Here is a 12,025-nt window from a genome sequence, read left to right as displayed (position 1 = left end):
CAGAGACAAAATTACCACTAAAGAACAATGAATATTAAAAATTCAGAATAAAAATTTGGTGCTTAATGTAGTTTGCAAACATGAGTTCAGAGTATCACAGATGATATGATATTTAACAATTAAAAAGCATGTGCAAGGGGAAAAATTAGAATGTTGTGTACATGCATCTCATTTCAGAAAGTGAAATCTCATGGTGAGTCAGAACAATGTAAAATCCTTCTTAATAAAAATTGGATGCTCACTTAAAGATATTGACACAAACAAGAATTTCAAAGAGCACATGAACAAATTTAAGAGGGAGTTTTATAAATAAAAGCACTTAACAAAACACACCAGAATGCACAAAATGATACATAAATTGTGCAACAAATTTATAAAATAAGATTTTCTCTTTTTTTTTTTTTATGGATGATGTAAAAACAGCATAATGCAGAAATAGTTAAATAAATCATGACCCAAAAGCATGAAGAATTTGTATTCAAATAAGGCAAAAATGGAAACCCAGAATTTTTAAATTCTGCATAAAAGAAAGACTGCACAAACATGAAAACTGCATTTTGGGTATTGAAACACTTAACAAAAACTGCAACAAAAATAAAATTAATATTTCTCGAGAGACTTGAACTGGACAAACAAAAACTGCTTGTTAACAACTAAACATTAACCAAAAATTTCTCCTATTTTTTTTTTGTTTTTTTTTTTAAACAATGTAATAAGCAAATATGCAGACTACACATAGTTAGAAAATATAGCACTGAAATTTAACCCAAGAGAGTATGTACAAATTTGATCAATGAAATTTGTCCATTAAAAAGGATTGGAGTTGCATATGTCCCCTTAAGAGTAAGAATATGACAACATTGAATAAACCAAAGTAGAAACCCGCAAAGACAAAGTAAACACAACCCCAACAAGTAAAAAGTGTATCACTATTGATATAATGTTCTAGAATTATTGACAGTGAGAAAAAAAAAATTTAGGGGACTGCATTACACCCAGAAATAAAAGCACAATTGAACCATGCACTGTTCATTTGACAAATGCCCAATTTTGCAACTTAACCAGGAAAAGCTTGAAAACCGCAAAACCAAATTTTCCAAAGTTGCCAAAATGAAAAACATTATAAAGAGGATAGACCAGAATGAAGAACATAATAACAAAGTATTCAGAAAAATACATAAAGACATGAAAGGTCAGAGAGATTGAAGCTTGTAAGAAAAAATAAAAGGATAATGAAATTCCACAATTAAATTTATCCTACAAGACATGAACTGTACAAACCAGGATTGTTCCTTAACAACTAAAACATGAAGCAAAATTGCACACAAAAATTTTCAAAAGTATGCACATAGAAAAACAAAATTTCTTCATAGAAGAAAGATTGTTTAACCCAAACATATATGTACAAATTAACGATTTAAACATTAATAAACAAGAGTGCTAGTAGAAATTTGTAATCAAAAAGATAGTGCAGTTACGACATCACTGTTAAAAGGATTTTCAAGAAATTTCAGTGAATAACCATCAGAGGAGAATGCAGAAAATTTCAACATATTGCAACACACCTAAGGACCATTTGTGATGCAAAAATAGAAAAAGGGGAAACTTTTGTGCCCTAGATTATGTATAGTACACAGCAAGCATAAAAACACAAATTGTCACCCTTTTCACAACATGTAAACATACCCAAAATTTAAAATGGGACCAACATGCAAGCAAAGACCCATAGAGGATACAGAACAAATGCAAAACTTGGGAGGATAAATTGCATAGCACACAAATGCAAGAATGAAGCATGAGAGGGATGAAGAAGTGTACCAAAAATAGAGCAAGAAAGTGCAAAATAACATACCTTTGTGACGCTCCAAACTTTTGATTTTAGCCAATCTAATGGTCAGGTTGTCTCAATTATCCAACTCTAATCCCTTGGTAATTGGTTCTAAAACGACTTTTAATCTCCTAATCCCTTAGGTAAACCAAAAACGTTCAGCATTAAGGATAAAACCCATATGACCATATTATCATAAATTTATATTCCTAGACAATTCATAATAAGCATTTTAACTCCAGTCCAAGAAAGTTCACAACTTTCCAGCAATGAACTCCTTTTCATCAACTCCATTCACGTAGAACAGCGAGGCATTAAGTTCATAATTAAAAAGTTAGATTAAAGCTTCCATCTTGAATCACATACAATGCTTAGTTCATTGCAATGGGTAAAGGTATAAGTTCATCTTTACTTAACCCCAAAGAGATTTAGCTAGACATTATGAAAAGAAATGAATTAAAACTGAGATATATTGCAGAAATGAAATTCATAGTTATAGAAAAGCTTACAGCAAAAGGATAGAATGAAAGTGTTACTGTTCTATTACAAAAATCAGAGAAGATGGAAAGGAAATCCAAGTTCCCATGAGAATCCTTCTACCAAAATGTAAAGAAAAATACCCTAGTTACCCTATTCTACGTAAAACTGTATGAAAACCTAGAAAACTGTGCTCCAGAATGTTCTAAAAAAAGAAAGATAAAAGATGCTTTTCAGAATTTTTTCGCTTTTATATGCATCAGTCAGCATCGTGTCTCCACAAATAAAAGTTCGTGTCCCCACAAAGTGTGTTCTGCAGCACTTAACTTTCGTCCTTTAGCCCAATTGCCACTTTTTGTTTAAATCCTTCAAAAATTCAATTGCCAACATCAGAATATGAATGATCTATACAAATTTTCCAGTACTTGCAACATACCATTGAATTTTCCAATTAATTGCATTAACTTATGATTTAAATCCAATGAAATATGCCAAAAATCTCTAATTTCCTAGATGAGTTATAGACTCATCATTAATCACTGTGTAAATTTAGCTTAAGCGGATAATTCTGACTTAAGCTAAATTTATAACAAAGTGAATTCATACGTTGTTTCTAATTCAACAAAATCTCTTTAATCATCACCCTTATTTTGATCAAATAAAAATGATTATTTTTAAGATAATTGGGATGAGTATACAATATTTTCAAATAGAAAAACCTTACAATTGAGAGTATAACAATCGAAAAAGAGAATGATTATGTGGATTTAGGGTTTATGGTAGATATGACAAACAGGTTTGTATACTATTAAGGAGGAGAAATGAAAAAAGAATTGAAATAGAAGAAAGAAAAATTAAACAAAGTTTCTACGACAATATTCCAAAAGAGGATTACTTGACTTTTTCTTCAAAAACAAAGATAGGAGTGAGTTTGAGAGAACATGATATGATTTCCTATGAATAAGCAATTACATTTTTTATTAACTTGAAAAAGAATTCTATTAAAGAATGACATATTTTAAATATTTAAGAGATTTATATCCTTTATCTGCAAAATTTGATAAGGATTAATTTTTAAATTTTTAAAACCTACTATAGCAGGTCATTTTGCTAACTTATTTGTGAGTTACCTAATATGTTAACTCATGTTAGCCTTGACCTTTTATTAACTTAATATACTATGTTATTATTTTTTATTTATAATTATAATAAATAAAAATTATATTATATTCAAAATTAAAAATATTTATACACGATTATACTAAATAATAAATTTATTTAATAATAAATTATCATATTTGTTACATTTAAACAAGTTAAAGAATAATTAAGTCTTTAAATAGGAATAAGACGCAATCAAAACTTAACGAAATAAAATTTAAAAATAAAATAATAATACTATATTATATATTTTCTATATTCTTAATTTTATTATTATTAATATTTAATTATTTAATTATTATATTAATATATTATGTTTAATTATTTTTATTTATAATAAATAGAAATTGTTTAAATATGAATTATATTTTATTCAAAACTAAAATTTTATTAAAAAATGGTAAAAAATAAAATAAAAAATTTAATATACAATATATATATATATATATATATATATATATATAATAGAACCATATAGTAAATAATATAAATAATATAATTTTAAATAAATTATATATAATAATATATACTTTTTGTAACTTGCTAAGTATTTTATTTTTATTGGTATAAATTTGTTGAGTAAGGTACCTATAAAAAAGTTTTTAGATATCAGATTCACAATACACAGTCACACACCTAAATATAAATATGTAAAATTTTAAATAATTATTTTTAATGAATTTGACATAGATGTAGATAGATTTTAAAAAAAATATATAATATATAAATATATATTTTAATATATTATATCAATAATATTTTTTATATTATATTAATGTTATAGTGTAGTTAATTTTATATATATTTGTTAATTTAAAAAATAAATAAATTAAATATTTTGTAATTATTTTTTAATTTAATAATTATTATTATTGTCATTATATAATACATTGAATTTAAATTTTTATATTAAGTTTTATCACATATTTTTTTATTAAGATAAAAGTTTAGAAATATAAGTTATTTTAATTTAAATATAAATTCTATTAATTCTTACTATACTCATATATTATTTTTCTACATCTATGAATTTTATAAGATAAATATTTTTTATCTATAATTTTAAAATGACAATATTTATTTACTTTTTTAAATATAATAATTTTTTAACTAATTCAACAAATTTTATGAATTTTATTTTTTGTTATCAATTTTATGTATTTACTGTGATTTTATTTATTGAATATAAGTTGTCTTTAAACAAACAAAATATAATTCTTAAAAAAATTAAAATTTTTAATACTTTAATAATTTTTTTAAAAAAAATCAAGAAAAATAAAAATATAATTTTTTAATATGAAACATTTATAATTAATGCTTAAATAATATTTTAAAAATTATATAAAAATTATTACAATTATCAACGGCACAAATAAAAATTAAAAATATATATAAACTAATTTAATAATAAAATATTTATATTTTTATTAATATTAAAAAAAATTATAGCAAATTTTGTTAGTATGTTTCAGGCTAAGTTAGATCAGATTGAAAATAAAACTTTTAACATGACATGTTCTAACCTATTTTCATTCCTAAGTCAATCAAGCTGTATTTATCATTTGATGTTCGATAAATTATTCTTGCTCTTCAATTTTGTGTGCATGAATTTAGCTAAGAATGTATATCATCACCGTTAATATTGAAGAATGTTGTGGAATTTCACATATACTAGTTTTGTTTTTATTTAATTTTTAAGTTATGTAGGTGAGATTTTGATTGTGTGGTGAAATTTTTGTTTCGGGGGCATAATGTGGAGCAATGAAGCATGGTGAATTACCAATTACGAGCTTTGTTGAATTCCCACCTATGATTTTCAACATTTTCTGGCTTTGTTGCGTTCAACTCGGAGCCTTTTGATTTGTTTAACTTGTATCCAATTGCTTATTATTTTAACTTGAACCACGAAAGTGAAGAAGGAAGCGGTGCGAAGGTCGTACTATAATAATAGTTAAGAAAATTTTGTTTGTTAAATAACAATAATTTAATTACTATAATTTGAGCGTAAATTAAGAATTGGGATTTATTCTGTTTAACTTAATTCTATCTTAACAAAATAATTAATTAACATAATTTTTAAAATCTAAAAATTAAGATGAAATAAGTTTTAAAAATATTTATTTATAAAACGAGTGAAATTTAGAGTAGTCGTATACACATTTTTGGTTGCTTTATGCGGGTGTAATTAACATTAGCATAACAATGTTTTACTACGTCATAAAATTAGGTATTTTGAATGCGCTGACTTGTTAGTATTATTGATTTTTGAGTTATATTATTTATATACTATTTTTATAATATATTTTCTAATATCATTTATTTTTTTATCACAATACTTATTATTTTTATTGAAAAAATTGTATAAAAATATTAAAACATTTCTCTGAATTTTTTCTACCATTTATTTTATTGAGGAACTTCTTCACTAAGTTTTCTTCCGTTTTCCTTTACACTTTTTTCTTTATTATCAAAAGAAAATTGTACTTTTACACTGGCATTATGCATTTTCCTTTTATATTTATCTTTCATGCCAAGTAAACGAGAGAAACATTTTTTTTTTCCTTTTCTCTATTTTTCTCATAAAAAATCTGGAACAAAATTATTACCATTAATTGTAATGAATCATTTAAAAGAGAGTGTAAGAATAACAATTAGGTAATCAATCATAAGAGGAAGGGAAGAAAAAAGTCAACAAAACCAGAACAAGTCTATATATATTGTTTTTAATTATTTAAAATCACCATTAAAAATTGTTGCTTACAAACTTTTTAATTTATTCTATTTTATATTTTACGTGCTTCCACTTTAATTTCGTGATTCCATTTCAGAGCCAACTGAACAGTGATAAGATACATTACGTACATGAATTAAATTTATATCATTTTTAATGTTCAATTGGAGAGAGTGCCTTGTATTAATTTCTGTCCAGTGATAAGATTAATAATTACTCACGAAACATTTTATAGATAATTGAACCAGTAAATGGAAAAAAAAATTGATCTTACACAATTAAGTTGTGTTGTTTAAACATTAAAAAAAATAACATTATACATATATATATATATATATATATATATATATATATATATAAACACGCTTTAAAATTAAAAAATAACTTTCTATAGTTCTAATTTTATACTAAAAACACTTTCCAAAAGAAATTGGGGAAAGCAATTGTAATTTGTAAAGCAAGAAATAAATAAGGTTTGTTTGTTTGAAGGTTGAAATTTCAATTCCGCATATTTGAAAGTAAGCGTAAGCCCCAAGCACCCACCGGTACGGATTTACACGTGTTGGTTGCCTATTGGTTTAAGCACGTATGCAAAACTGTTGTCACGTTGTCTCTTAACGACACGTATCGTGCATTGCAAGTAACGCATTTTATTGTTTATTTATATAATTTATTATATTCATATCATCGACACACACCACAAACGAACGCAAGTAACAAACCAGAGAAGAGAAAACGAAGAACCAAACAATGGAAAACCAATCCACAACCCCATCATCGATGCAGTTCCTCCTCCTCGAACAGGTTCAATTCTTGAAGGTGAACGACGATTCTCTGTTTCAGTGGGAACTCGTCGACGTTGTTGAAGCCGAGGAAGAAGATGAACAAGAAGAAAGAAGAGACGATGGGTTCGATTCTTGGGGTTCTTCTCCCAACGATGCCCCAATTGAAGGAATTCGCCATCTGCTTCTTCATCGCGATGTGGGTGTGGAAGATCAAGATCACCACCCCCGCTATCACCGTGAGGACGTAGATGACGGTGATGCAGATGGGTATGGTGATGACGATGGTGATGGTGATGGTGATGATGAGGATGACGATGATGATGGGTATGGTTTGGATGATGAACTTGTTCCGTGGAATGTGAGCGACAAGTTCGAGAGGCAGAGGATGAGGAAGTTAGGGAAAAGGGCATTTTCGAAAATGCACAATTCGAAGAGGTGTCCTTATCTTTTTGTGAGGCCAGGATGTGTTCGTGGCAAGCATGGTTTAGGCCTTAAGCATAGTTACTGATTCCTAATTGATTGGACCCTCTTTAAGAATTGGATTAGTTACTTAGTTAGTTAGTTAGTTAGTTTAACTGTTAGATTTCGTTGATCTTGATTGAGATTTGTATTTGGAAATCTGTTAGCAAGATCATTAGGACATGTAATGATTGATGTCTTTCTTTTATGTGGATACCGTGTTTTAATTCTGAATGTATATTTCAATGGAAAAATTGGTTTGCTTTTGTATATGTTATGCTGATTTTATGTTTTTGGTGGGTAAATTACATTGGTTCTTGTGAAGGCAAATGGTTCGGATTTGATTCTGGTAACCCAAAATTGGGATCAAAGATTAAGGATGTTGAATTGAAATCCATTCTGCAGAGAAAACACCTTGTTTTTTGAAGGAGAATGAAGCAGGACTATGAATTTGATTTTCAATTATTGTGGCTGAAAAATCGCTTTTAACCTATTTCTTGTTTTTGTTGAAGCGGATTTCATTACAAAACTGTTCCCCTCTTTTGAACTAAACAATCCGTTAGATGGGAACTATCAATTTAACATCGGCTTCTCCCCCAGTTATGTAGTGTCAAGATACATCTACACGAGTTTGGAGAGACAGAAAAACTGAAAAGAAGGAAAAGGAAAGGAAAGAAAAGAAGATGATAAAAATAATAATTTGAAAATTTTTTAAAATAGGAGTTTAGAAAAAATAAATAAATGGATTTTAAAAATTTTCTCTCACATTTAAAATTTTTAAATAAATATTTTTATCAAATAAACCTTTTTTTTTTTTAATCTTTCTCTTGTTCTCAAGTTTAACTCTAAAAACAATTCTTCCTAAATTTAATATATTTAATGTCTCTAAGAATATGTGCTCCCAAAATGATACCTAAAATGTTACCTTCCTTTTTTCTCTTCTTCTCGAGTTAAGGAAGGACCTTTTGGAACACATAGAATAGCTTTTTATTTTATTTTATATATTTAATATATATTAAAATAATGAGTTAAATATTTTATGTTATCATTTTTTGTTTATTTTTAAATTATGTTTTTATGTATTAAAAAATTTATACAAGAAAGAAGAATAGGATAAATTTATGAGAATTTTATTATACATTGACTTATCATATTTTGCTGCTTAAATGAATGTTATAAACAAAACAGGTATTTTATCATTTTTCATTTTATTCGCCAAATAGATTCTCAAAGTTTGTATGAGAATTAAAAAATATTATCTAATTTTTTATTATATCATTTATCTATTAATTGATATCTTATTTATTATTCTTTATTAAGTATACATTAATTGTTAAAAGCAAAATGAAATCTCAACAATAGAAGTTGTATACTTTAAAGGAAGTTGATAAAAAGTGACTTACATACCTTTTAAGGGTAAATTTACATTAACGCTCGTCTGAAGTTTTTAAATGTTTAACTAAGTATTGAATCAAAGTGCTTACAAAAAAATATACAAAATAATATTTTTAAATATATATATATATATATATATATGTATTTTAAAGATGATATAATTTAGATGAACAGTTAAAAGATGTTAGCTTTAAATTTGAGCTTTAGAAATAAATATTAGAATCAAATAATTTTTCTTACTAAGAGTAAAAAAAGTATATGTATCACAATTGTACCTAAAAATGAAAATGATTTGAGCAACTATAAAATTGTAATAAAATAATTTCCATTTTTATATATTTTAAAAACAAGATATTACATTAACTTTATTGCATATGAATCACACATCAAACAATTTTGGATTGTTTTGAAATTTTATAAACATAGTTTATATAGTTGTAATTTTTAATTTAACAGTTTATTTTAATATTAAATTATTCAATAAACAATATAAAAGTGAGTATATCTTGCATTGATGTAATTTAATCATTTTTATTTTAACATTATTTATTATATAAAAATCAAAATTTTAAAATATTTTTAAACAAATTAATTTTCTTATACCATTTTTTTATCTGAAATCATTTTCATAAAATAAATTTTGCAAACTCTAATCCAAATAAACATTCATTCTCTTGTTATCTTCGTTTGCCCCGATTGCAAAATGTTCTTCAAGCCTCCAAGTCTAACCATTGTCTCCCTGATAGTAGGACTAAGGAGGAACAAGTATAAGCCTAACTCGATTGCATTCATCCTTCTCTGGAATAGAAATAGATTGTGTTAAGACTTTTAGAAAGCTTGATTGAGTTTAATTTCTTTAATTTGTAAAATAATATATAGTTTGATTGTATTGTATTTATCTAATGTAGACCTTTTTTATAGTATGGTCCAATATCTAAGATTTTTATTTCTCTATTTTCTCTATCTACTTTACACTCCAGAATGAGATGTCAAACAATAATTTTCCTCCACTTTTCAATTAATGTCTCAATCAATCAGAAATTTGGTCGTTTCTCTGACCAAACCATCGGAGGCACAAATAATTGTTTGTTTGTTTGTTTTTGCTCCGAATCAGTTGATAATTTGGTTGTGAATTCTTGTAACTTTTGTCCCTATAATTTTGTTATCGCACTAACAGCTGATATTTGCACCACACCATTAATAATAAAGAGATGAAAATTTGAGACACCGAATCAGAAACTATATATTAAGACGCATATATTAATTTGATGATTCTTTTTTTTTACTCAAAATCACCCTAAACTCTATCAATTGGTATGGCTGCATTATTTTTTTAACCAAGATATTTCTGACAGACAGTTAAAAAATTATTTAATCTCTTATAAGATGTGTAAAAATCACTTTACATATATAAATTAATATATGTCTGCATTTTGTTGTATATATATGATCCTTTCCTATAAATATTGGTTCATACTCTCAAAACTAGAATTTATTCCCTTGTATACACAGCTTTACCATGGCGTAAATTTTTTTTTTTTGAACTCGTTTGAAGTGCTCATATATAATGAAAATTGTTGCTTTATTCCACATCCATATTACTTGCAGTTCTACTCGAGGCAGATCGTAGAGGAAGGCCAAAAGGTTGATAAGGGTACTGCATCTTTGAGAGAAAAAGACATGTCCAGAACGCAACAAGAAGAAATAGTAAAAGGATCAAAGTGTCATGATTGTGGGAACCAAGCTAAGAAGGATTGTGCATACTCAAGGTGCAGAACTTGCTGCAAGAACAAAGGGTTCGAGTGCCAAACTCACATCAGAAGCACTTGGATTCCTGTAGATAGAAGGCGCCACAGAGTGGAGCAGCCACCAGATATTCCTAAGAGGCACAAGCAGAGCTCATATTCAAGTACTGTACATGCACTTCTCCATTATAATCCAAATTAACATCCTTACATATAATAATATTAGAGCCCTAACTTTCTCTTCCCTAAATTTTTCTGTTAAAGTTCTATGCCTCATAAAAGCATATACTTATTCATCCTATTATCATCTTTCAGCTCAAACTTGAATCTGGTTTCAAAATTATTGTTTTTTTTTTTGTTCTTTTTCCTTTTTCACCCCACCCCCCTTCATTTTTTGTTATGTAACCAATAAATAGCACTAATATTATGTGTGTGTGTTTACTGATTCAGGTTTAGAGGAGTTCAAATTTCCTGCAGTGATGAGTTCCATGGCGTTATTCAGCTGCGTTAGGGTGCGCTCTATGGATGATACGGTCAATGAAATCGCCTACCAGACATCTGTGAACATTGGAGGACATGTATTCAGTGGTCTTCTTTATGATCAAGGCCCTGAACAAAGCTTCAATGCTAGGGGTGACATGGATCCTCTTGATCAGCAACACAATCTCAATCTTAGCAGTGATGGTGCAAGTGCAACTATGGCTCCACTATCAGCCCCTGCAACTCATGAGCTTTTTCTTCCTCCATCGCATCCGTTCCCCCTTGCTTCCTTCAGGCCCGGTATGACATACTTGTCACACCCAAAACCTTAACTATTTTCTTTCTGGATACTCCAAAAAATGAGAAGCTAAGGTACTTATAATTAGATGCGGGAAAAGAATAGAATGGAACAAAAATACTTACTAATTCAGTTAACGCCTGTTTGGAGGACTTTATTGTTGAAGCAGATAGAACTAAGCAACATAAGGGAGACAAATTCCTTAATCAATGTAGCTAGACTGAGGGAGCTGCTCGTTGTTTTGGTTACCAATGATTCAATTCAGTTATATATATTATACATTTAATTTGTTACCTGTAGTTTGATATTTAATTTAGCATGTAGCTAGCTTGCCCCTACATATAGGTTTGGCAGTTTTGTCTTCTTGTTTTGTTGTGAATCACTTTTTACATTTTTGTTAATCATAATGTTCCTACTTCTAGTCCCTTTTGTCGCCATTATACTCTAATAAGCAAAGTCGGGACAAATAACCAAGTTTTCATTATCATCAATATTTAATACTTGATAAATACAAGTTGTGTACTGTTGTGTCTGTAAGCTGGACCAAACCCAATGTTTCTAGATAGGAACAAGCACACATGATAACATAACTAATGAAGATAATCTGTGGTTGGCAAGCCAAGGATTTTTCAAAGTGTTAGGCGCTTTTGTTTGTTTCGATGCATG

The 12,025-nt window shown here is 27.6% G+C and overlaps 2 protein-coding genes across 2 annotated transcripts; both read left to right on the top strand.

Annotated features, from left to right (window-relative positions):
- Positions 1–6,858: 6,858 nt before the first annotated feature.
- LOC113865515 (histone chaperone RTT106-like) lies at positions 6,859–8,084 on the top strand. Its single transcript, XM_027500118.1, has one exon. The coding sequence runs from the start codon at positions 6,948–6,950 to the stop codon at positions 7,488–7,490; it is 543 nt and encodes a 180-aa protein (XP_027355919.1). The 5' UTR covers positions 6,859–6,947; the 3' UTR covers positions 7,491–8,084.
- Positions 8,085–10,516: 2,432 nt separating this feature from the next.
- Positions 10,517–11,393, top strand: LOC113865205 (protein SHI RELATED SEQUENCE 3). Its single transcript, XM_027499611.1, has 2 exons — positions 10,517–10,745; positions 11,032–11,393. Exons 1-2 carry the CDS (start codon positions 10,517–10,519, stop codon positions 11,391–11,393), a joined length of 591 nt encoding a protein of 196 aa, XP_027355412.1.
- Positions 11,394–12,025: the final 632 nt, after the last annotated feature.

Source organism: Abrus precatorius, unplaced genomic scaffold, assembly GCF_003935025.1.
Source record: "Abrus precatorius isolate BTA unplaced genomic scaffold, Abrus_2018 Scaffold4, whole genome shotgun sequence".
NCBI lineage: Eukaryota > Viridiplantae > Streptophyta > Magnoliopsida > Fabales > Fabaceae > Abrus > Abrus precatorius.
The sequence above is the reverse complement of the archived record's forward strand: the minus strand, read 5'-3'. Positions and strand labels throughout refer to the sequence as shown.